Genomic DNA, 27,531 nt, shown 5'->3' with positions numbered 1-27,531 from the left:
ACTATAGATTCATGGTTTCAATAGGTTCCCCAGTCATGTATAACTGCAATTTTTTCCACAAATTGTTTTTTTTTTTTTAACAAACAAGCTTCCATTCACTGTTCTTTTATATCAGGTTTTCTTGCTCATTATGTCTTCCAAATAAATATTATAATCAACTTATCAAGTTCTGAAGAAAAAAATTGTATTTTTTAATGATAAAATGAAATTGCTTTATACTTATACATTAACTTAGGGAGAGCTGAAATTAACTCTTGTTTTTCAGTGCTAAAAATTGGGACCTTCTCTTTTGCAGTGTGATAGAAGTCTTTCAATTACTTCACTATGAGTAGTTAGGCATTGATTAAAACCCTTAACAAAAGACAATTTCAACAAATAATTGAGTATTTTATCTTCAAATTATTGTCATTAGTCATCCAGTTAGATTATTGTTTCTTAGAAATATTGGTGTGGTAGACTAATTCATTTTTGAATGTATAAACTTCACACGACTTTAATGTGAATATAAAAAAAATGTTTTAATTTAGGACAGAGTGTTTCTGTTTCCTCAGCAACAGGGGAGCCACTTACCCTGAGGTGAAATGGCACATTTGCTTACCTGCAACTCATTAAATTCACACTTAGAAATTGTAATATACACTTGCTGTGGGGTGGGGGGAGGAATAAATAGGCTGTGCATTCTAACCAAGTGACAGTTGCAGATCATTTCAGTGTGGAAAATTATTGCAAATGAATTTGTCTGAAAGTGCATGCAGGAAAGGGGGCTGTCTTATGAACTCCCCACCACTTTATTCTGGGTTTATTGACTTAAGTGTAAGTTTAGAGAGGACATAAAACTCACACAGAAAATAATAATTGGATGCATTTCCAGCTTATTTTTTTGGAGCATCATTTAAAAACCTTTATTATTAGAATTTGACTTGAATCAACATAGACCCAATAATACCATTATCAAAATCTGTAAATCTCTTTAGAAAAATTTAAGATTATTGTGACCCAGTTATTCTTTGCAATTGTTCAGAAATTTTTGCTGGGGAATAAGAACTTGGTACTTTGGTGGGGGTGGGTCATTGAGTGAATCTTCTATTGTGCTTATATTTTCAATGAATTCCCTGCTATCAGTTTGCTTCTTAGCCCTGTTTCTGGTCAGACTTGCCACCATGAGGTTCTGACAGACTTCCTTGGGGACAACTATACTTTAGGCCATAACCTCTACTCTTCTCTATCAGTCAACATTCCTGGACCTTCCAAAAAAAAAAAAAAAAAAAAAGCTGAGTCCTCCTCATCCTCTTTTGTTTGCTGTTATTAGTTTCCACTTCAATTCTTCGAATTCTCAGGTGAAAGAGAGAGTAATTATGGGAACTGTATCAACTTAAACACAGAAACACAGAGTGTCTATAAAACTTGCCAGATTTGTCCAAAGGGTGCCAAACTTGGAATCTCAACATTTTAAAGATCCCTTCTGGTTCTGATATTATAACTTTTATGGCTTTCAGAAACTTCATTTACCATATGGATAAACAAGAGAATGTGACATCCACATTATTAGAATAAGAATGCAGATAAATTTTTAAAATATAGTAGAGATGGAATCATAGCATATGAAAATGTTCAAATCCATATCTAGAACAACAGCAGGTACTAGAATATTGCAAAATCTTTTTCAAAATTAAACAGCTTTTATTCATATATTTAATATGGACAACTATTTGCTATAACAGGTTCACAGGCAGATAACAATAATGAGGAGGGAGGCAGAACTCAACAGTGGGCAGAAATTAGATGATCGTATGTTGTTCTTTTGAGGGATTAGGAAAGAATATATGGAAGAGCAATTCTGATCAAGTTCTATGAGAAGGATGAAGTATCACCTTCTGTAAAGAGTGATCCTCATTAATAAGTTTTGCCTTTTATGGAATCAGCCTATAAGAAACACTGTTCCTATGATGGTGTTACATTGTTAAGGAATTTCACTTTAACCTGTCTCTTCTAACAATGTTCCAGTGATACAAAAGTCTCAGTAAAATCACCAAAACATACTATTCTTTGGTAGTATTTTCCTAGATCTGTGATTCTTTTGGAAAAAAATAGAAAAAGAAAAGGAATTGGGGTACAGTGGGTTGCTGAGAGCTGTTGCAGAAATCATATATTTAAAAAAACTTCAGATATAGCAATGAATGTGCTAGAAATTGGTTCTGGATGTCAGAGTAACCAGTATGGGTTATGGATGAACTAAGCTATACAGCCCCAGGACAAAAGTTAAAGTGGCAAGAATTCCTAGGTTATTCATTTCCAGGCACATTTTATCTCAGCCACAATGTGAAAAACCTTGGAAAGTGTCATTGTATGTTGGTTGTATGTAACTTGTTACTTTAGGATTAAAGGCCTCTTCAAACAGACACTCTTCTTCAATTCCAATCTAAATGAAATCAAGTTCTTAATACTTTTCTTATTATAGAATGACCGTCTCATTTAATGTTACATCAGTGAAGTAATTACATGATATTTTGTTAGATGACATATAAATAGATTATGAAGTCTCTCTTTGTTGCTGTAAAATGTAAAACATCTGTTAAAATCTCCAAAACTATTTTTGAATTTTTTTCAGACACCCAGTTGATAAAAAGTCCTCTACATATCTGTGGTTCCTTGAAGCCTAACACCACAGCATTTTTGTAATTTATAAAGAGTTATTCATTTTCCTTTTGGAATACCATGCAGGTATTAAACTGAAAATAGGTATCATAACTACTAATTTTGAAGAGTCTGAATATTGAGAATACAAGACATAGTTAATAAAAGTGGCATAGGAACATTAGAGAATTATTCTATTAGGGTCATTAAAACTAGAGTGTTTAGAAAATGGCTGTTAAAAATTTCAGTCATTCACTGAGGACTTCAAAGAATATTTCTACTACTCACTGTGTTCTACAATAATGCTATCTTCCACATTTTTAAAAGTTTATTCAAAGTACTGCATGCCAGCTAATTTAATTAATTTTGCATGAAATGTGAAAGAATCCATTGAAAATAAATGAAAGAGAGATATTGTTTTGAAATGGGACTCCTCTAATATTCTCCAAGGCAGTGACTACTTTTCCATGTCACTTATTGTGGCTGTTATATTGAATTATAGAAAGAATCTGTGGGGTTTCTAGCATAACTTTTTTTCCATGGATTTCATTTATTATCTCAGAGCCAAACCAGAAGCTCCCATGTTATAAATTCACATTGTAACTCCAACAGAATTTGGCTGTTTCTTGTTTGTTTGCTACGCTACTTTCTAAACAAAGGTCTTTATAACACTACTTTATCTTTATTTCTTTAAAGGGTACTGATGAGTTCTGATTATGCTTGTTATTTCTCTATTTTGATTTTTGTTTTCAAAAAAATATTGTGCCATTTCTTTTCTCTGCCAGGAAAGATGTTAATTTAAATACTTGGATTTTTTTTCCCCACAGAGCATGCAGTTTTATATTCATTATCTCTTCCATGGTTTTGCCTTTAAGAAACAGAGTAATCGTGTTTTAGTGATTTTCTTAGCTTGTAGAGATATAGTAGGACAAACACCCGTGCCTTAGTCCCTGGAAGTGACAGAATATACTAGTGTTGAATGGGACTCAGGCTTTAACAAAACAGAAAAATTTAAGTTAATAAAAGTAACATGGAAACATGTTGCAATGATTTTGCCTATTTAATTTAATCTAATAAGTATTCAGTAACCACCACTTAAAAATTATGAGTTGTAGCATCTCTGCCCTTTGGGAACTTACACTTTAGTTGTTTGTATTCTGTATCATTTTACAGACTTTGTCACAAATATTTTAAGAATTCCAGAAATTAAGATTGGGGAATAGAGATAATTGTCTCACTGTGTCTTATCAAATTAATTGAGGGGGTAATCTTCAGTGAATTTCTTTATAAAACAGTTCCATGGACATGAGTTGTTGAATATGAAGTATCTAAATGAAGTAATTCCCATAACTAACACCTAAAAAATGCAGCAATAGTAAATTTTTAATAAAGTGGTTGGTAGGACTATGCTCTGTTCTTGTTTTATCTCTGGTACTTATTTTGCTTCAATTTTTCAATCTTTATTTAAAAAATAATTTACTGAAATAATTTTACTAAGACATTTATGCTCATGCAGCCAATACAGAAGAATATTTGTTGAAAAATAAAAGTTCTCCTTCTTTCCTTGACTCCTTATCCCAAACCACTGCTGCTCATAAATGTGGCAGCTTTAATATATTTAATATATTTAGTATATTTTCCCCAAATTATCTAAATGCATTTAGTAGTTACATACACACATATATATACACAAACACACAGAGATATGTATGTTTATCTGCAACTATACTTACCTGTATACCTTTGTAAATATAGATTTATAATATTTTCAACCTGGAGTGATTCAATAAAATAGAGCAAAGCCCAGGACAATCACAACAGATGTCTTGGCTATTTCTTGCTGTGCTGAGGTTAACCAGATGGTCTCAGGAGAGAGAAGGTATTTGGGAGTCTTGGGCCGCAGTGATTACCAACAGATAAAGAATTATTTCAGCATTTTCACCACTAGTTTTTCCAACACTTTGCTTAAAATCAAGAGTTCTTCCAATTTTCAATTATTTGATGATTCATGATTCTCTTCTCATTATACATACCCCCACATCTGTAAAGATCTCAAAAGACCTGCATTAGATTCATTTGTATTATTCCTTCTACAACAGTATTTCTTATTTTTATATTCAATTTCTTAAGTTTACCATAAATACCTTATATGTATTTATGAAGTTTTCATGTGAAAACTATGAAGCAGATAAAGCTATTTCTGGAATATTCCTTTCAGGATTCCCTCTGCGACATGGCAGATACTTTAATCCTATTTTAATGGTTCTGTCCTCACAGTTTTACCCTTCTTGTGATCCTTATCACCCAGAGCTTTTAGCTGGAATGGTTGCCATGTCTCAGTGTATTTACTGAAAAAGACATAGCATGTTACTTTAATAGTACATTTTTTGATATATCTCATTATTACAATATATTATAAACTCAAGGATGGTGGAACTGTAATTTTAACTAACTTATATCTTCCTTTTTACCCATGGCATTGCATATAAATGTCACTCAACAATGCTTGTGCATTATTATTAGGGAGTTTGCACCACATCAATAAAAAGCACATACACACTATCTGAAACATCACGTATATCTTTTTTTATATCATCAAGATTTATGTAGATTTGGAAATAGATGACTGCCATATTACCCTTAGTTGCCACTCTACCGATTTACATTAAATTGATGCTTTTCTTTATCTATCACCCATCCTTTTTGCACATATTTACCTCTTGCACAGAAGATGATAGAACCCTTCATTTAACATGTTCCAATTTCTAACAGTTTTATGTATGTACTAGAACTTCTCCATTGTTTTCTTTGGGGGGATGTAAAGGAATTGAGATTTATTGTGTATTCACTGCCAAGTCCTTTGCCAGGAACTTTGCTTCCATTATCTTATTTCAGTTATATCAATAGTATACTTATTAGCCTTAATTTGTAGAAGAGGAAGCAAAAAGTTGGGAGAAAGAAGATTCTTTTTCTGGAGTTCACATAAATGCTGGGATCCCAATTTTATAGCAGAATTGTGCCTCCAGGGCTCCAAGTTGTGTTTCTGTGTCATGCTAACGATGTCTCAATGTACTTTTCTGAGAACTAGATGACATAGGTAAGCATGTTTTCTAAACTAGCAAGCATTATTCATATACGGAAATTCTAACACATACCTTATGCTCCCTAACACAGTAAGGGAAGTGAATGGATATCTAGCGAATGCTTTAGGTGATGATGATTATGATGGAAGTTTAAAAATTAGGTGAAAAGATGTCAATGACTTGTTAAAGAACTAAAATCCAATCTTCACCCATTTCTTTTAAAGCTACCACTGTCAAATGAAATATCTCATGTTAGCCAAAAGTTATTAAATATGAACATGTAACAGGAAAATCATTTCAGGGAACATAATAGAGTAATGGAATAAAAGCTGAAATAACATCTATGGTAGCAGTAAGCCTTATCATTGACATAAAATGGTGAGAATACTTTGGAATTCAAAGTTACACAGGTTGTTGTCACTGTCTCCCAGGTGTTCCAGATTGCCTACGTGATCGTGAAAGCTGCCAACTCCCCTCGTCCTGGAAACTGGATTTTGGAACGCTCGCTTGATGATGTTGAATATAAGCCTTGGCAGTATCATGCTGTGACGGACACAGAGTGCCTAACCCTCTACAATATTCATCCCCGCACTGGACCTCCGTCCTATGCCAAAGACGATGAGGTCATCTGCACTTCATTTTATTCCAAGATACACCCCTTGGAAAATGGAGAGGTAAGATGAGAGAACTCACTGTAAGTACATTTAAGATGGCAAAATAGGCCTGTCAGAAAGACTTGAATATATCAGTAATTAATGTCAGGGAGATTTTAAAATGGGATTTAGCAGAAGTACATTTAGATGAGTTATTAAATAAAAAGGAAAAACCCAAGGTGATTAGAATGTTAACTACCTTCATCTAGTATGTGTCTCCCATCTCAATAAAGATCAGAGGAGAGGAAATGGGTTTAACTTGGAAAGTCAATGATTAATTTAACATATAAAGAGAACTTTTCTGACAATGAGGATTGGTAATAATTGGAGAAGGATTGAATCCTTAAAAGAAGCCTTAGCTCTCTGTGTACTCTGGTCTGAAGGTGGGGAAAAAAGAAGTGGATTTGGGAAGAAATATAATTCACACAGAGGGCCTAAATAAAAGGAAATTCTGTCAGTTTTACATGTTTTTCTACTGTCAGCACATAGTATTACAGTGGGGTTTCTTCCTTTTGCTCATACCTTGCTTAGTTTATATTTAATTATAAGTTTAATTCAAAGCTACTCTGTTTCCTTATGGTACCTTCTATTCTGTACTTAAGATTTTCGATTCATTCATTGGTTTTAAGCTACAGATTCAAACCATGTCTTGTTACCAGCTGTGTGGTCTTAAGCTGGTGACTTAAATTCTCCTGCCTCAGTTTTGTCTGCATAACTTCAAACGAGAACAATAGTTCTTATTACTTATGATTGACAATAAGATTAAGTGAATTTTGATATTTTGAATATTAGAGCAGTGATGCTTGACATATATACACTATGTTCTATAAACATTAACTGTTTCTGTTGCTGCTACTATAATAACAATAGTTTATACAATAATAACTGGTGTTATTATTGTTATTATTAGTAGTATTTTCTCAAATACCTAAACCTTGTCTTAGTAACTTGGATTCTCTAAATATATTTCCCTAATCTGTCTTCCTTGTGTATGTGAGACCTACCTCCTCTTGGTCTAACTGCTTACATACATCTCTGTTTATGACATGTCTATTATTGTCTTCTCACTAACATTTTTATATTCACATTTCCAGAAATCTCATATTCATCTTCTATCATGCTAACCATTGTCAGGCTAAGCTTATCTCTTTAAACACCATGGGAGGAAAATTAGATTTTTGACATAAATCACTGTCCCTTTGGCAATATTATTATGTGAATGTATACCTGTACCTCACTATATTTCAAATTCCATGTTCAGTTTTGGGGAAAAAATTCAAGTGGTGTCTCAGCAGAGATCTCAATCAGCCAAATGACAAGGAGTCAAATGCAGTGAGTCAAACAGCTGTTCAACCTGCCTTGTGCCCAGAGACTTTCTGTTCCTGGCCAGATTGGCCTGAGGATATAGAGAAGGGAGGGAGAACAGAGACAATATATTTGAGTATAATTTTTTATTGTTTTTCTTCTGAATCTTCTATTTACCCAAACTAATAATTATCTTATATTTATAAAGCTATTCTTTACCTTTAAAAAACAGTCCAGAAATTAGTTGAATAGCATAAAATATACCTAGGTAGACAGTAACATGCCAGTCATACAAATCCACAAAGCATATCCCCTTCATTAATGGTGGTTCTCTATGCTTTAGACCAAATCAACTTGCAATATGGAAGAGATAGACATGTCTGTTGCTTGTTGAACTGGTTACATTGGTTTCACTTCTATACATTCACTAAAAACCACTCAATGATGGTGACTATTAACAACTTATTCACCTTTCTCATGTGACATGTTCCCTTAAGTCTATTTCTCACTCATAAGCCAATGGAAGTGAAGAATAGAAAATAATACAAAATATTTGAAATAGAATGATAATACTGTGAATGAGAATTAAATTCAGACATTTCCTAGCTATCTCTCTCCTTCTCTGTAGCTTATACGGTGAAGCATGTTACTTTTGGGGAGAGATGGGTCTAAAGAAGTTAGGCGACATTTTTCAAGACTCCCTGCTCAGTTGATGACAGGTTCCATGATTTCTACATTAATGTTTCTTCTTTAGTAAAGGCCAAAAAAGTTGATTGTTTTTAAAGTTGGTAATTGCTAAACTCAAAATGACTTAGAGGTGAAAGATCTAGTATAAGTAAAGAATCCTAATTCTGAGATGTGGGATATCCCAAAGAAGAATGTCATAGAATTAGAAGACCTGAGTTCTTCCTGCCTCTAGTCTTTGTGAAGCCTTGAGGAAGTTGCAGTCTCTCTGATACTGAATTTCTTTAATACGTGAATCAGTTTGATAATGTAAATTGTCCTATGGTATCTTTCTGTTTTATAATAATATAGTTTTGAATATCAACTATACTATAACATGTCTAAATATTCTAAAAGTTTGGATCATTGTTTCCAATATTTTCCAAACAATAACTATCAAATAAATCTTTGTATCATTAACTTTTAATTTTAAAATGCTGCATTTTTGTATATTTTTGTACCTAAATTTATTATATGCTTATGTTCAAAATTCCCCAGACATGTGGTCAAGTAAGAGAAATAAACAGTTAAACCAATAAATGTACAATGATAGTAAAAACATTTACAACAGAAGTGTGTACAGAAAATGGTAAATGCTGCCTAGGTGAGCAGAAGGAGCCACATAGAGATGCATATAAAGAAACCAACAATACCTATTAGTATCTCAAAAGTTTGAAGGCAAATATGCAAATTCATCTTTATTTAAAAAGGGCAAATAACTGAATTTTACCTCCATTGCTGAATGATAATTTTATTGGGTATAGAAATGTAGGTTCTTTTTTTTTTTGTGCCACATTTTATTGTTTTCTGTTTCTATTGTTCATGTAGAGAAGGTAGCTGTTAAATTATTGTATTCTATTTCTTGAAAGATTTTTACCTTTTTCAGTGGTTTTGTTATTACCTGCACTAATACAATCATTACTGCCATAGGTGGTTAGTTTAAATTTCAATTAATTAAAATTAAAGTAAAATTCAGTTCTCAGGTGCACAGCCATATTTCAAGTGCTTAATAACCACATGTGACTAACAGATAACACACTGGATTGTGCAGAATAGGAACATTTCCAACATTGCACAAAATTTTCTTAAGCAGTGCTGCTATTGATGATACCTTTTAATTTTCTGGAATAGAATTCATTTGGTTGGTGTATCTGCAGAGTGATGTCAGTACCAAGAGAGGGCTCAGCAGGATCCTTGTTTTGCTTTATTTTGAGAGAGTGACCCTGTGCTCCTCATAATGGGTTTTAAGATATGAAGCAATAAGCCATTAGGAACCTCTTTTACTTTGAAGGCAGCCAGTGAGAAAAGCTTTTGTGGGACAGATACATAGGCAGGCTTCTCCATGAGGGCATGGAAGCCAACTCCACCAAGAGCTACCAGTACCCCAACAGCTGCCTCTGCCAGAAGCAATTGCCCCCAGATACTGTTGAGCACTGAAAATAAGAACAGCTACTTGGAGGCACCACTAAGGACTATGCTTGTTTTCTCCCAAATTTGACTTTACTTAGAAATCAAAAGAAGAAGAGGTGTGTATGAGAGATAGCTGAATCTCTTGATTCAGTCAAAGAAAGAAAGGCTTAGCAAGCTCTATGTATATCAAATGAATACTCCTGGTGATTTTACTGTCCCTACTCCCAGTTTATTGTTCAGATATCCCAAGTTTTCTCAAACCAGTTACCTAGGAAAAGACTCATTCCAACTAGTTGTAACTGAAGAAAAATCCCTTTTTTAAAAATTAGTTAACTTGCTTTGGTGTACTAAATCTCTGGGTAGGTTTTAGTTGAATAAATTTTGAGGTATAACTAGGTTATCAAGTGTTGAAGAGATGACTGAGAGAAGATATTGCATTAGTAATATCAACTAAGATGGGGCAATATAGATGGAACTGTTTAGAGGTCCTAGAATTAAAATAATGTTTAAAATATTGTCCCATTATATAAGATTCTTCCCTTTCTGTGACTGAAATTGCTCCTTTTAATTTCTATGGATTGTCACTAGACTGTTAACTATTCATGGTTACCATAGTAATTTATACTTCTATTTTCTCATACAGAGACCTGTAAGTTATTTACATATGATTTCTTCTTTTTCTTATCTCAACTCTCATCAGTCTCTTGGACTGCAACTCAAATGGAACATAGATTCACTTTGATTATGCCTTTGAAACATGGCAGACATGTATAAAAATCTCTGGAGTAACCATCATTAATTCCTGAAGACACTTTTTTTGTTGTTAACGGTATGCAGAACTTTGATATTATTTTGATTTCCTATGTGACAGATTTTTATATATACAGACAGAATATTTTTCTTCTTTTCATTACCTAACATTATGAAGATCCTTAGAATTGCAGATATTAAAGAATGAGGAAACAAACCCAACATTATTAAAAAATGTTACCTAGATTCTTCTTTGATGTAATATTGTTAAGGGTATAACATGACTACATGAGTGACTTTGTGTGGAAATGACAGAATGGAAATGAGAACTAGTCTTTCTCACTTATCCTTAGAGTTGCTTCTTGATGGAGAGACATTAGTGCATCCCTAATTTTGTACTGGTTATAAATAGGAATTCAGGGAAATAATTATTAAGGGTTTCAGATGTTCTTTTAAAAAATAATTTTTGCATTGACCAAAATGGGGCCAGTCCATACCTGGAGTAGGAACATGAAGGTGCCTCATTACAATGACATGGCACTGCATCCTCCAAAAAATCAAATGTTTCAACTCCAGTTAGAAGACAAAGAACATCTAAATTATTTTAAAATTGCACATATGTAAAATAAATAATTCCAAATAAATTACAGATTTCATCTTTTTTTGACTGGTTCCTTTTGTAAAACAACGTTTTCATATACTCCATTTTAGTCAGGGCTAAAATCACTACTACATAAGGAAATCTACAAAAAGTTAAATGAGATTAATACTATATACAGTCCTCAGTTTACACACTCAATAATGATTTCTTTCCACATTAGTGTTATCAAAACAGGCACACAACATTTAATTATGCTAATGTTTTATAGAATAATTTCAAGAAATCTGTGAACCTAGTTACAACCTAGTAACAAGAACAAACCTTGTTATTATCATCGAAAAAGCCTATGTTAAAGTTCTTGCAACTGGAAATATAGTAAACTGTTGTCAGTTACTCAGATCAAAGTACACTGAGATCAGCAAATTATGAAGGAGGAATATTTGTTATACATGGAAAAACTCAGTGCACTATCTATTATAAGAAACATATGAGGCCTTTGACACTGGTGACTATTAATGGCAGTGGCAGTCCTGAGCAAATATCCTGTGGTGGAATGGCAGTCATGCTGGAGGTGATAGTGTCTTATTATTTCACATTACCAAAATAGAGCCTTTCTGTTACAATGGGAATCCAGTAGAAAGAAGTGATTAGTGGATTAACTGTTGTCAATAAAATCAGTAATAACCATTTTGTGTAATGTGCTTCATCAATTACAAAGAAGTTGTCACATACGCTTCCATCTTATCTTCACCATAGCCTTGGAGGCACTAAAAACCAAATGTTTTATCATTCTCATTTTGCAGATGGAGGTTAAGTAACTTGTTTATATAATCACATAGTAGTAAATGTTCAACATTAACCTCTGGTCTAAGTTCAATTCAAATTTTGTAATGGCAAATCTAATAATCATCCACTTTATAAACTGAACTGTCAGGTACAACCCGTCACTTCTAAATTTGTGTTTACTTTTGGTCACAAGAATTTTGTGGTACTGTGTAGATAATTAAGTGCCATCCACCATCTACACTGGGAAAAACCTGAGGGTGTGCCAGTTAATCAGTCTTCACACAGGAAACATAGTGTACTGTTATATTTACTGCAGAAGACTTGAACATACAACAAAGATCTTGAAGCTATTAAAATAAGCTTCTTTCTGATCCTTAGGAAAACTATTTCACCACTAGAACTATCATCAAAAGTCCTTGAGACAAGTAACCCAGGAGTGGAATGGTTATGATTCCACTTTACAAGCAAACTTAAAAAGATATCAGGAGCTACTTTACCAGATTCCCTGCTATGAAATGAAAACTGGAGAAAAAAAATCTACTGTGAAGTATTCTAGCCTGAAGATATGTACTACTTTGCTCTGTGGCAGACTGACTGCAGCCAAATATTTTCATTGGAAATACATAAATGAGTAACTTTGCTCAATTCTGCTACCTGAGAACCACAGAAGACATACAATTTAAATTCTAATCATGGGTAGCAAAAATCCTATGATACTCATTTTGCAAAAGAGAATGGCAACTCTGGCAAGATTACAATTTAGAAAATTGCATTCTCCTTGTGTAAATTTGTTCTTCAGCTTCATTCAGTAATAAGAATTATTTTCTTATTCAACAGATAAGTGCCTTTTAAAACCAAGCCTATCATTAGTCTGAGCCATATGAAAATGCCAATATTTGACTATTTTAGTCAATAAAAATGCAGTATTATATGGTTTAAACTAATATATGCTAAAGCAAGAATAGAAATAGTTGCAGAAATGTAACCCTTAAACACAACTTCAGTTGTACATATTACTTTAGTAAAAACTTTAGAGGGAAATCAAGTCTCTTTATTGAAACAGTAACTTGTACTATTTAGTGAAAGTCTTTCCTTACTGTGTTAGTGATGTCACCAGAATAAGCTGGGTTCTTTGAGCTTCCTGTCACTACCAAAAGCCAATCAGCAGAGAATAGGAATTGAATCTATAAGTGCTTTTATCAATGGTCTGATTGCTGGCCAGTGAGTGATCTGACAGAATGGAAGGCATAACACCCTGAAGAAACCATTCTGGTATCTCATGTCTTGGGCTGGCTTTCCTATATTAAAACAAAGCCAATTGGTCCTAGGCAAACAGCCCCTCAGAACAACCCATCAGAGTTGATGTTTCTGGTATTTGTTACATTCGACCCCCAGAACTTGTTATTAGCTTCTTGGTAATCTTGGCCCTGGTACATCCTGGCCTGCTGATCCTAGTTAATTTCTGGTGGTGTCAATGTTTTACACTCATTCATCAGGGCCAGAACCTTGGCTTAAGGCAAACAGAGCATTAGTTTTAAAAAAAAAAATCATTGTCCATATGGTGTGTAAGTGTGTCCTCTGCTATGTGTGCCGATTCTTTTACTAGGTATGGTACTGTCCCTCTCTCCCTAGCCCCCATCAGTAATATGGTGAATTTTAAATCAAATATGAGTTATGCTGCATTTGTTTCTTAATTTTTGGTCAAGGGGAGAATAGCAAATACAAATTTCATATGAATAATCAGGTGATCAGAAAGTGCATGGAAACTATGTGGAAGTCAGAGATGTATTGATTGCCAGTAATAAGTCTGGGGGCTGTGTTCTTTTGACTCAGAGGATGTAAAACGTGTGTATATATGTGTTTCTACACAGATATAATCCCATGTCATTAGATGTACAGCATAATCACATGTATAGGTTTTTGTTGTTTCAGAAAATGGCTGTTTCTGCCTTCTTAGAGGCATTTCAGATATTTTTAAACCTGACATCCAACTCTCAGCAGTTATCCACTGTTCTTTTCAGACAACAAGAACTGAAGGAAGTTTTCCAGAAATGAAGACCAAACTAGACCTACAAATAGAAAACCCTCACAGGGTATTCCAAAAATTTAATGAAAAGTAAGCAAAGCAACAGTTAACAAAAGAAAGACATTCTGGTTAAGATATATCCTGTTCACATTTTCAAATTTGAAATAATTTATCACAAAAGCTTTGCTGAAAATCAGAGAAAATTTTAAGGAAAAGAAAACACCTTTATTGCTTTTGAAGAAAAACATCAAAGTAATCTTTTAATTTTGTTTCCCTATCACTTCATTTATTATTTTGTTCTTGCTTTTTACAATTTGTTATGTGGCATCCATTTATCTTATAGCAAGACAAGCTTTGGTATTAGATCAGTGGTATTAGATTAGCAGAGCAGCTCACATATTAGTCATTATAAGCAAATGTGCTACCAAAAATAAGGCTGGAATAAAGTTTCAGCTCAACTACCAATGGCTTGATATTATGAGTTGATAAAATTTTATGGGTTTATATGGCAATGATAGTCTCAATGTTTAAGTCTCTTTTCCATTAGAAATACTGAGCACCAACTATGTGGCAATCACTGTGTTAGGTGCAGGGGATAAAGAGCATTCTATTTGGGGGAAAAAGATATTAATTAAATTAGGGAAAACCTCTTGCAAAGGTGGTAACATCATGCTTATTACAGAAAAATCTTTGTTACAGAAAGAGGGAGAGAGAAGAGAAATCAAGAAAGCAGTGACCTGTCTAGGGAACTGCATGTTTGGCACAGAAAAGGTGGGAAGAAGTGACAGGAGACGGGTTGTGTTTATAGAAATTGCCTTGACTCGCCATGATTATTTCATCTACTGCACATCTGAATAAATCAAGTAGAGTGGCTGGCTGTACTGAGCTGTGTAACAGTTGCAGAATGAGAAAATTCAATTTTAAACTTATACTTAGGAAAAAACCCAACACCTACCTTGCAGAAACATGTCACAGATGCAGATTTTAGGTGAGTAAAATCCTTCTATATAATAGCTGTGACTAAGTTCTTATTGAAATAAAAAACAAGGTGTTAATCAGCATTGGGGATATAAACTTATTTTTTAAATTTAGTTTATAAAATGTACCTGTTTTTTAATTTTTTTCCAATAATGATTGTGCAGTATGAGTTTCACTCTTTAGTGTTAAGGGCCAATATAGATATGTAGTGTTTTAATCCTCATTTTCCTGCAAGGTTGTGATCAACCTTTCCATTGAGGTCACCTTTCAATGATGCCCAAAGAAAGCCTGGGGTAATGTCTGACTTCTGGAATACTGTCCAAGATGAATCAATCCAGCTGGGAGAAGATGGATGTGGTTGTTCAGCTGGGCTTCATGCTAAGGAAAGAATAAACAGATTTCTTAGGATAGCAGCTAACTAAATCAGAGAACTGATAGAACCTGAAAGTAGAGAAGAAAGCCAAAAACAAAGCAATGAGTTTTGTCTTCAGAGCTTATACTGTGTGGTCTGCGGGCTATGACGTAGTCACTACTAGCTAATTCCATTAAGTATAAGAGACTTGGTAACAACATCAAAGTACTTCTATAAACAATTTAAATTGGGCAAAAATTGAACAACTAAAACAAAAGCAACCAAACAACTAAAAACCCCTTCTCTGTGGCCACAGAAACACTATATAACTTGCACAGAGGATTGCAAAATGTGTTCTCAGGAAACAAAATCATTAGGACAGAAGAAAATGAGGTGAAATAGTGTCCTGGACAATGTGTTGTAGTAATCCTTTTCTGACTGGTCAAGCCACTCTCCTAAAATTTGCCAGGGCTCACTAGTGTCTTCAAGGCACCCCACTGAGGGGAGCTCAGGACAATCAGTCACTCAGCCCAGCTCTGGTTAAGGCCCCACATTAGGATTGAGAGGAAATATGGTCCTGGCCATTTTATTCCTGTACCTGGCAAAAGAGCACTGTTGGTGCCCAACTTTTATTTCTGAAAATAGTAATTTCATCTTTTAGTCAAATGAGGTTTTTAACAAAAGAGGAAATAAAGGCAGAGTATGAAGAGGAGTTGGTGTTAGTGCATGCAATGATACTCTACTTTGTTTTAAAATAAAGAAATCATATCTCTAACCACTCTAGACTCCAAAATCACAAATAGATCAAATAATAGCAAATAGATATTCATATGTAAAAACAGGGGCTTGTAAAGCATAAGGTAAATGTAAATTAAGATCAAAAAGATAAAATAATTAGGTCAAAAGCAATCAGTAAAATGCATGCCAAACCAAATAATACATTGATGTTCTGGTCTGGAAAGAGGATTTGGGGTTATTTTGAAAAATAACGTCACTACTACTCTGTCCAGAACTCACAGCTGCAGAAACAGAAGTAAACATGTCGTTCTAAGAGAAGACTGAAAGGCTAAAGAATAACCAGATATTCAAACTCAATGAAATTCTTGTTAGTTCCCAGTGATATGATTATTGCTTATAAATTCCCTAAAAGAAGACTGCAAAAGAATGTTTCTGGAGATAGGAATACAGTTATCATTTGCTTGTTTGTTTTTAAATCAGATGATATGGATGAAGTTTAGGTAAAAGATGTTTTCTATGTTTACTTTAAAAAAGTGTCTCCTTATTTTAACATAACATCTTTCTATTTTCATAGATCAGTAGGTAGTTGAAAGATGCTGCTGTTTACTAGGCTTTACTAAAAGCTACAGAGTTGTATGAGGAGTGGCCAAGACCAATTCTTTTTTCATTTTTCCACTCTCAGTTTATATCACGTAAATATATGTCAGATTTTTCATGCCCTTAGGAGTAGAAATTGGGACATGACTTACCTACTTTGACTCTCTTGGTTGACAAACTAGCTAGCTGTCAATTACTTATTAAAGTTGTGTGGGGAAGGTAACACCTTAGAAATTTTGTAGTATTTGCATGTGTCATTCCTTTATGTACTGGAGTTAGAGCGAAGTCCCTGGAAAATCAAGGACCAAATGGCAATCAATTGTTACATAATAAAATTTAAACATCTACATCTGAATATTAATAGGTAAAAATTATAATACCATTATTTTTATTTTGTCAGTCTTTTCTCTTGGGTTACCTAAGAAATCTAATCTTTCACAATTACAAAATAATGCATAAATAATGTTGCTTTGGACACTTCCTTAATCTTGAAACCTTATTTCTTTTCTTTCTTTTTTTTTTTTTTTGTGGGACCCTCGCTGGCGGCCGGGGAACATACCGGCGCTGCAGAGGTTGCGGGCAGCCTCGCAGCCCAGTGCCCAACCACTGTGCCACCAGGGGAGGCCCCCTTATTTCATTTTTAAGAAAGACCTTCAAAAAAAAGGAGAGAAATAACCAGTTTCCTGTAACTTCACAAAAAAAAAAATTGGTGTCTCCACTTTGATTTCTCTTTTGAAATTAGTTTTCAGTTCGGTTTCTTTTGCCTCTGGTGTTCGAAATGATCATTTGCTAGCATCTGGATAATTTCATGTGAACATCTGGAATTGAGGTTTTTTATTTTTTTATTTGTCTGATGCATATAGAATATTTCTATAAGAAATGTATTTTCCAGCTGATGTTTATTCATTTCAAAGAGACACGGTTAAGTGAATGTAACAGTCTCTGACATTCCTGAGGAAATACAAAGCTGTATAATACAAAGTCCTGCCAGTCTGTTTTCTCTCCTATCAGTTTTTCCTGTGGCAGAAATGATTAAGATCTATACAGAAGTAAGGATTTTGAATAGTAACAATGGTGCTGTTTTGTGCATGGGCCTTTTAAATCAGACCTGGTTTGGAACGTCTTCTGAGGGCAGTCAATCCCTGCATAACCTGGGGCAACTGTTTAAAATTCATTTCCCTTATCTCGAAATAGAGAAGTACTAATACATGTTTCCCAATGTTGGTCATAACATAAATATTTTATATTTATATAAAATATCTGGCTCAGGGTGGGGACTTGCTTGTTAAATTGTAGCAGTTATTATCATTTATTTCTGTGTATCACAGAATGGTACTTGGAATTCCTTCTTTTCCTGACCTCCTAGGGCTATTATATATGCAATTAGCAGTTTGGCCCTTTACATAGGTTTTTGAGAGCTGCTATTGAATCTTATCTTTAACAATTTTGCTCTTTTTTTAAAAAAAAAGATTTATTTATACATACAAAAGCTGGGGTACAGGCCAGAGGTGTCGGGGGTAAGAGGATTCACCAGAAACAGAGTGGGGAGCAGAACAGGCAGATCCACTGAAATGCACTGCTGAGGGGAGCAGCAGGCGAGACAGGAGAGGTCTGCTGCACCATGTGTATTGCTCCCGAGCCAGAGATCGAATTTGTGCTGCTGAGACCACAGATTGCTTCATAGTGTGGTGCTTAAACCCTTGTGCCACCAGGGAGACCCATGCTTTTTCTTTGGTAATACCTTTTTTGTGCTTACATTGATTTATAACACTGTGTATGATTTAGAGATAGAAGTTCACACCTTTTCAGGTGCATGCTACCACACCACACCCTCCACTAAAGCTCTAATAATCTTCCATCACAGTCCATTAGGCCACTAGTCTCCTTCTCTGCTTGCTCTCCTCCCTTTATCCCCTTCCTTCACTAAAAACTTGCTCTTTGAGTGAAGTGAGAAGGAAGGAATCAAGCTGGCTAAGGACATTTTAGAGGAGGTCAGAAGATACTATCTTTTAAAGTTTTTGTAGCACAGACTATGACGTATGCTTGCAAAGTTCTCAGAATTTTTAAATATTGCTTCAGAATTCACATACAGAAAAACTAAAAGTCCAAGCTATTGCGGTGGCAGGCATAAGAGAGTCCTACATTCATTATTATGTAAAAAAAAAATGTTGTTGAAAATGTTTTTTTTTTTTATCTTTTTTTTTTAATAGAGGCATGTTTGTTTATTTATTTATTTGTTTGTTTGTTTTTGTTTATACATGCACTGGGTACAGTCAGAAGCGCGGGAGGGTGAGAGAATTCACCAGAGCCAGAGCGGGGAGCAGAGCAGGCAGAAGGACCGAAGTACACTGCTGAGGGGAGCAGCAGGCGGCAGGAGAGGTCTGCGTGCCATGTGGGACCCTCCTCCAGTGGCCAGGGAGCAGCCGGGGATCGAACCGGCGCCGCAGAGGCTGCGGGCAGCTTCGCAACCCAGCGCTCAACCGCTGCGCCACCGGGGAGGCCCGAAAATGTTTTGAAACACTTATTGAAGTCTGTTGTTTTTATACTGATGATTTGTTAACCAGTCCTGATTCCAAATGAATTTTTGTTCATTTCTTCACCCCCCAACTTTATTCACCTTCAAAAATAAAATTTGGTAATAATGATTTAGTCAAAGGGAAGACCTGAAGATTTTGAACACAGCTGTGAATTCGTCCAAAATCCCCTGAGTGTGGATGGGATATGTGTAGAACCAAAGCAATTAATATAAAGGGTTTTTTCGGTCTTTTACTTGTATGATTTTGATATCTTTGTTAAAAAATTAGCAGCTTCATTTTACATTCATAAATTAAAAATATTCAAAGAGCACAATTTGATAAGAGTTTCAGAGAAAAGATCTGAATACAAAGGATTTCACACATTGATTCTAAACAGCTGATTTTCTTATGTTCTTTCCTGTGCTCTTATGGTCCTTTAAAGAAATTGAGGAGATTGCAGATTGTTTAGTTTTTCATTCTTTCCCTGATACTTAGCAGGATTGCTGCTCACTACCACTAGATAGTTCTCGGCAAGTGAGTAAATGAAGACACTATACAATAAGTAAATTTATTACCACTGTTTATTAAAGAGACATCCCTTCTTTACATGCCTTCACTTCCTTACAAAATGTCAAATGGTGCACATAACAAAATAAAACTTCAAACTGTCCACTAAAAATGAAAATTTAACTGAACAGAAAAAGTTAGAAGAAAAATGTACATTTTCTGTTTATCTGGAATGAGTTATTGCAGTTGAACTCGTAATTCAGAATTTTCGAACAATTAGGGTAAAAAAAGAAACTTAAATTATATAGTTTCCTTGTCTGACAAAGGAGAGCTTCCAAATTATCAAAACAAACATTTTTTTAGCAATGAATTTTCAGGACAAATTTTTAATGTAGTCCTTATGTAAAGACTTCAGACAGTAAAGAGGACAAGATTTTCAAGCATAACTAGAACTAAGGGGAAAATAATGCATGTTTAATTGTACCACACAAGAAAGCTAAGGATATAAACTTAAAACTTTCTTGCTGTAAATGATATATGTGTCTCTGGGGAACTACAATACTATGATTCAATATCATAATTTTCTAACTCAGCCCAGGAAGGAGCTCTAGGGATGCATGAGTAATATGTCCATCTTGATGTCATTCTCAAATGTTAAATAGCACAGGTAAATCCACAGAGTTAAATTACTTGATAGGGCATTAGCTATCATTATTCTTCATTGCAGGGCAGCCTTCTATGTGAGTAACATAGAGAAAGTACTCCTAGGCAAGTGAAGAGCCAGTCTACCAACACTCAGTACATTGTCCGGCACTCTGTAGTTACAGCCATTATAATTACCCCAACACATATTTTGTTTTTTTAATAATAAATTTTATTTTTATATTCCCCATACATTTGCAACCCCCCCATTCTGACCCCAATCCCTCCCCTCCCGCCCCCCACTCCCCAAAAACTGTCTCTGATTCATAGTTTTTTGTTGATTTTGATTTTCACTTTCTTATAGTTATTCATTTTCCTGGTCCCTTATTTAAGTACTCTCGATTCCTGCTATGAGTGAGACCATCCGGTATTTTTCTTTTTCTTTCTTGCTTATTTCACTGAGCATGATACCTTCCAGTGCCATCCATGTTGCTGCAAATCCCAACACATATTTTGAATAATAATAGCTAACATCTATTGATGACTTGTCATCTACCAAATTCCATTTTAAATGTTTTTAATTTCTTAGCTCATCAAAATTTCACAGTAATTCCATGCAGGACACTATGTTTGTTTTTATTCTACCCATGAGAAAACTGATGGGCAATATTATCTTACTGATGTTTTTACAGAATTTAAACCCAGGCTGATGTTACAGCTTGTGTACTTATTCACAGTCATGAACTTACCCTTAAGCTGCCTATGAATTTATATTACAACATGGTCTCTGTAGAATGAATGCTTTAGAATTGTTTTATATAGTACAGGAGGAATATTGGCAAGAAAAAAACGACAAGGTGATAGCTAAAATTTTCTTGCTTTTGCCGTGAAAGAATATCAGTGTGAATCCTTGCCAACTATCTGATGATGAAGAAAATTTCATTGTGATCACCAGGTTAAGATGAAGAAAGTGAAAAAATGGACCTTGAAACAGCAAACTGAATAGATTATAGTAGTCCATGGCATCAGGCTGGAAAAGAATGCTCAACATACAGAGCTGATTGTGGTCTCATTGGATTTGATATAAAAAATAAAAACAGGGTTTAATTCCCAATTCTATCACTCATAATCTCTATACCCTTTTATTATGTACCTTTTTGCATACCTTTGATGTGCCCTCATAGAAGCTCAATTTTCTTCTCAATTTTCTTTCTTAAATAGGTTTAAGTTTCCTGCTCCCTCTACCCTCTAGCTTTAATATAATACCAAATAAAATACTGTATGTACAATGTACAAATGTACAGTATTCATGCATATTTGCCACAGGTTAAATATATGCATTCAAGTAATGTACAAGCTGTACCAATTATTTTAGTTCAGTTAACAAGACAAGCAACTTATCTATAGGCCAATTTTATGGCATTTAAAGTTGGAATTTCATCTGTTGTAAATCTGTTTTTAACTACTGTGATTCTGTCTTTGAGGAAACTTTAACAGACTAGAAGATATGCCAAGACTATATAGAGTCAGAATCTAAGAATCAAAAGCTGATGGAAAAAATCTCTGAAAGCTGTGAAAAGTGTGTTCTTGTTTTGAATCACTTTTCTAAAGCAGAGGAGAAGTAAGTTGGGTTAAGTAGTAGTGCTGATGGGCCTTTCCTCTTTATAGGTAATGTGTAGGAAGGAGGGACTCATGGGGGCAAGAAATCATTTTTAGAGTTTGTTTTATTATTTTTTATTTCCAGTTATAAAATAGATGGAACAGAATTTTATAAATTAATTACATGAGGAGACTTGCCCTGTGATCAATAGGTCAAAACAGAGTCCTCCCATCTCCCCCGGTCTTCCCACTGCATATATATACATATATACATATACATATACATATATATATATATAAACAGTTTGATGTTTCAATGCATATATCATATTCTTTTTTTTCAAAAATGCAATTATGCTCTATATGATCTTATGTGTTGCTTTATTACTTATGATGTAGTTTTTTTTATTTCAGTATTGGTAAATTTACATTGTTTTTAACTGTGATATAATATTTCATTGAAATGTTAGTATGATACAACTTATTCTATCTTATTTTCATTAATGATTCATTAGATTGCATCCACATTTTTATTGCTATAACCAATGCTGCAATGGACATCTTTATTTTTCTCTAATGGAGAAAAAATTTATATTTAGAATTAGCCAGCTGGGCACAGTTTAGATAATTCCAATTTTGTTGGCAACATCCAACATCTAGTAAAATATATTGTTCCTTCATGAATATTTCTGTAAATAAATCTGTTGAGTCACTAGGTCAAGAGATATGTATGTACACACACAATTTTATTTTGATAAGCTCTGCACAGAGTTGAATGAATAACCAATAAGTAAATGTCTAGGCAATATAGAAGTTTGTATTGTTTTAATTAGTAGAAAGATTTTTGACATTTTTACTGGCTCTAAATTTATCTTTGATAGGACCAATTAAAATTCTATATTTAGAATGTAATTTCCAACACCTATATATTAATGTCATGAGAAGATTTATTTATAATCAGAATCTGTCAAACTCACAAAAGAAACAAATACATTAAGAACATTTTTAATGTTGCCAGAGCAGATTTCAAAATGTTCTAGTATGAGTGTCCATATATATTTGGTTGGCTAAAAAAATCTGAAGAGATTACCTAAATAGCCCAACTATCTTCTCTTTCTCTATATTTATATATATATATCTACACACACACACACAGAGATATATACACACCTATGAATATATAACATATATATCACATATGTTTTATATATATATAAAATAGTTTCTGTGTAAGAGTCATCATTGATACTGTAGGATAAGGTCAAAAGTTGAGTTTAAATGTTTTGGGATTTCTGAACACAATTATTGAAAATCCAAAATGTAGCCATTTGTAAAGTTTTTAAAGTTTATATCCAAAAAGAAAAGAAAAGTCAAATTCAAATACAATAAAACAAATGTTTTCTTTCATGGAATACTGTCATGCATAAAAATTGCCCTGATGGGACTAATAATTTTTTTAATTTAGAAGTTTTTATGAGGATCATATCAAAAAATACGTAATTATTTTTTACATAAACATGTTATAGGATTTTTAGATTCTAAAATCAAGAAGAGTGAAAGAGTTATAATATTTACTAACAGGTACTGATTAGTTTACCATAAAATATTTGAATTTTAGGTATGACTTACATGACCTTTGAAGTCAGATCTTTCTCCACAAATGACTTCACTTTTTGCCTCTAGTGCTATTTTGTTTAAAGGCTTATTTATCTTCTTTGAGTTGATCTTCCTAAGACTTTTCAGCATGTCTCTTCCAATTGGGTTGAGAAATAGTTGAGGAAATTGTTATCCTTAAAAGTCTACATAGTCTATTGCTAATGAATTTACTATGACTTAGAACAGGGGTAAAATATACAGAAAAATGTAGATGTGAGCATTTGAGAAGAATCCAAATGCATCTAGTGTCTTCTCATGCTACTTCTTTTTTGCATGTAATAAAAAAATGCTTCTGAATTGCTAGGATATTTTTAAGCCACATGAATCAGTATGCCCCTTCAGCTGGACTTTTTCAAGGAGACTTTTTGAATGCTGAAATGATTAACAGTATCTGAAGCAAAATTGCACAAACTGTGTGGTGTGGCAGTAGTGGGTGGGAATACATATTAGTCTAGAGAACACTGCTGAATAAAAGACAAAGACCTTCTTCACATTGCCCCTCATCCATGGTGGGCCTGGGATGTATTTTTAGAAATAATTATTTACAGAGCACTTATAAAAACAAATGAATGACCGTCTTCACTGTGCTTATCCCATTTTGGGAAGATTGTATGGTAGGTTGTTAAGTTGTAATATTCACCAAATGAAGTAGAAAAATATTTCTGTCTTTAAAGAGTTCAGTCTTCTACAGATACACTTCCCATTTTTATTACTAACCCCTTGATGTTGTTTGCCATGTATTTTTATTTAATTTGAAAAATATTATTTAGCATGAATCATTTCTGTGAATTAACAGCAGCATCTCATTTTAGTTATATCTAGTCATATGTTCTATGTGTGTTCAATGCTGTGTCTGCTATTCCAAAGAGCTTTACCATGTCCCTGAACTCTGTACATTGCAACAGAGCCTCATGATGTCGGAAGTAAAAGTTGGAAGCTTTGGAGGGAGGGTCTAATAATCTCAATTCTGGTAACTGTATGTGTTCAAAAAATAAAAACATTTTGTTAGTGGAGCTATAGATCCAACCTTCTTGTACTGTTATTAATGGGTTGCAAGATAATTATATTGGAAGCCTCTGAAAAATATGGAAAAGGCTATGGATCAAGGAAATTATAAGGCAGTAGCAAATTGTAAATACTATACTTTGAAAATATAATTAAAATTAGCCAGAGTCAATTTTCTGAGGCACTGAACTATTAAATATTTATGAGTTGCCTAAAATCTCAAATCTTTCTTGAGGTAATCGCTTCACTTGAGATAAAGGAAAGGTGTCTTATTTGCTGCTTCATTGCTCAAATAAGCATGGGAAAATCAAATTTGTGATTATTGTGATGTTTATTGTGAAATTACTGTTAACCCTTAAAATTATGTGAAAAATATCACTGACTATTCTTTCAGTCTTTTCTTTAATCTTACGATATGCAGAATTTACCAATCCCTTAACCAAATTCACTACTTATGTGTGTAGAAAATGTTCTATGAGAATTTTAGGCTTAACTCTATATAAATCCTTTGTTTTGTCAACTGATAATTTATAAAATTATTAACAGAATATTGAAGGAAAAGTTTTATACCTAATCATATTTATAGAATCAACATTTTAAAGGTGGTTTTGGAAAACAACAATCTCATATCCGAATTTATTGCTTGTTGTCAAATATTCCTTCTTGAGAAAGCACCAATTTGGACTGATCTGTTTTCCTGTCCTATTGGATGCCATTCTGGGGAAACTCAGGAAAATATGTTCATTATAGCAGTCAGCCATATTAATACTTGTGGTACAAAGTGAAAATTCAAGGAAAATGATCCAGAAATTCTCAATGCTCTTCCTTGCTTCATGCCTTTGGAAAATCTACAGGATGTCCAGTAGCATTAGACAAAGCATTGGGGAAAGCAGTATTATATGTGAAGTTCATCCAATTTCCCCACATGGTGCTTATTTATTTTCCATAACATTAGCTAACACCTCCATCATGTCATATAATTACCATTATTTTTTTTGAAGAGAAGTTAATACGTCTCTTTATTTTTTATTTTTTTTTTCACATTAGAAATCAACATTTTTTTTATAGGTTCATAGTCCCTTTTTCTGAAACCCAGGGACCCCATAAGATTTTTTTTTTCAATGTTTATTTTTTTTTAAATTTTATTTTATATTCCCCATACAATTGCAACCCCCCCATTCTGACCCCAATCCCTCCCCACCCGCCCCCTACCCCCCAAGAAGTGTCTCTGTTTCATAGTTTTTTGTTGATTTTGATTTTCACTTTCTTATAGTTATTCATTTTCCTGGTCCCTTACTTAAGTTTTCTAGATTCCTGCTATGAGTGAGACCATCCGGTATTTTTCTTTTTCTTTCTGGCTTATTTCGCTGAGCATGATCCCTCCCAGCGCCATCCATGTTGCTGCAAATTGCATGTGTTTATCTTTTTTGAATGCTGAGTAATATTCCATGGTATATATGTACCACATCTTCTTAATCCAGTCATCTATTTTTGGGCATTTGGGCTGTTTCCAACGCTTAGCTATTGTAAATAGTGCTGCTATAAACATAGGGATGCAGGTATTCTTTGGAATTGATGTTTCTGTGCCCTTTGGGTAAATACCTAGGAGTGGAATTGCTGGATCATATGGAAGCTCTATGTTTAGTAGGTCCAGAAATCTCCACACAGCTCTCCATAGTGGTTGGGCCAGTTTGCACTCCCACCAACAGTGCAGAAGAGTTCCTTTTTCTCCACACCCTCGCCAACATTTGTTGTTGCTAGTTTTTTTAATATGTGCCATTCTCACTGGTGTAAGATGGTATCTCATGGTAGTTTTGATTTGCATTTCCCTGATGACAAGTGATGTTGAACATTTTTTCATATGCCTGTTGGCCATTTGCATTTCCTCTTCAGAGAAGTTTCTTTTTAGCTCTTCTGCCCATTTTTTGACTGGATTATTTTCTTTGTTGTTGCTGAGTCTCATCAGCTCTTTGCAGATTTTTGTGATCAGTCCTTTATCATTAGTGTTGGGTGCAAAAATGTTCTCCCAGTTGGTGGGGTTTCTCTTTGTTTTTGTTATTGTCTCTTTTGCTGTGCAGAAGCTCTTTAATTTGATGTAGTCCCAGCTGTTTATCTTTGCCTTCACTATCACTGCTTTGGGTGATGTGTCTGTAAAGATGTCTTTGATGTGCAAATCACGTAGTGTTTCGCCTATATTTCCTTCTACATATTTTATGGTTTCAGGTCTTATGTCTAGTTCTTTAATCCATTTTGAGTTGATTTTTGTGTATGGTGTGAGGTAGTGGTCAAGCTTCATTCTTTTGCATGTAGCGACCCAGTTTTCCCAGCACATGGTGCTTATTTAAAGATTTGTTACTTGTGGTTGTTTTTCGTTTTCGTTTTTTTTTTTTTTGTGGGGATTGAATAATCCCTGGGTTTGCTGGACAGGAGTTACATGGAGCAATTGTCTGTGGCAGAGTGTATTCCTCCAGGTTATCATGCTCCCTCTCACCCACCCACCCAACTCCACTGCATGCATTTACTGGTAGACTTGAATCTGGTCTCTGTCAGCTTTCAACCTGTTGGCTGTGGGACAAGTTCTTTAACCACTCTGAGCTTGTTCCCTCATCTATAAAAATGAGGAAAATAATGATACTTTCCTAACACTGAGGATTAAATGAGACAAAATTTGAGTATAAATTATCATATAACATTTTGAAATGATTGAAACTTCAAACCATCTAATTCAGATGAGGTATTTTTCTTGAAATAATAGTCATATTTTGGTTAGTAGTCAAGATTCAGAAGCTTAGGCCTAAATTCAGTTGATGACAAACCTTAGCTAATGGAATGTGTATTTTGAAACCAAAGATACTGATTGTAACAAACTATCATTTAAAGGTGTATTTGTAGAGTGAATAGCCTTGGAAGTAGAGATAGTGTTTCTTGGTGAAATAAAGGGCAAGATTGGTTTCAACTTTGGGAGATATA

At 34.1% G+C, this 27,531-nt stretch overlaps 1 protein-coding gene across 2 annotated transcripts in view; it reads left to right on the top strand.

The window, feature by feature from the left end:
- The window catches only part of LAMA2 (laminin subunit alpha 2), a gene marked incomplete at both ends in the record, with an annotated part of 514,626 nt that overhangs the window by 169,618 nt on the left and 317,477 nt on the right, over positions 1-27,531 (top strand). For both annotated transcript variants that reach the window (XM_084228925.1, XM_084228924.1), the window contains one exon: positions 6,149-6,391. In XM_084228925.1, coding sequence (XP_084085051.1) covers positions 6,149-6,391 — 243 coding nt within the window. The remainder of the gene's footprint in view (positions 1-6,148; positions 6,392-27,531) is intronic.

This window comes from Talpa europaea (assembly GCF_964194135.1).
Source record: "Talpa europaea genome assembly, chromosome: 2".
In the NCBI taxonomy this organism is placed as follows: Eukaryota; Metazoa; Chordata; class Mammalia; order Eulipotyphla; family Talpidae; genus Talpa; species Talpa europaea.
Note: the sequence above shows the minus strand (reverse complement) of the source record. Positions and strands in the feature narration are given on the sequence as shown.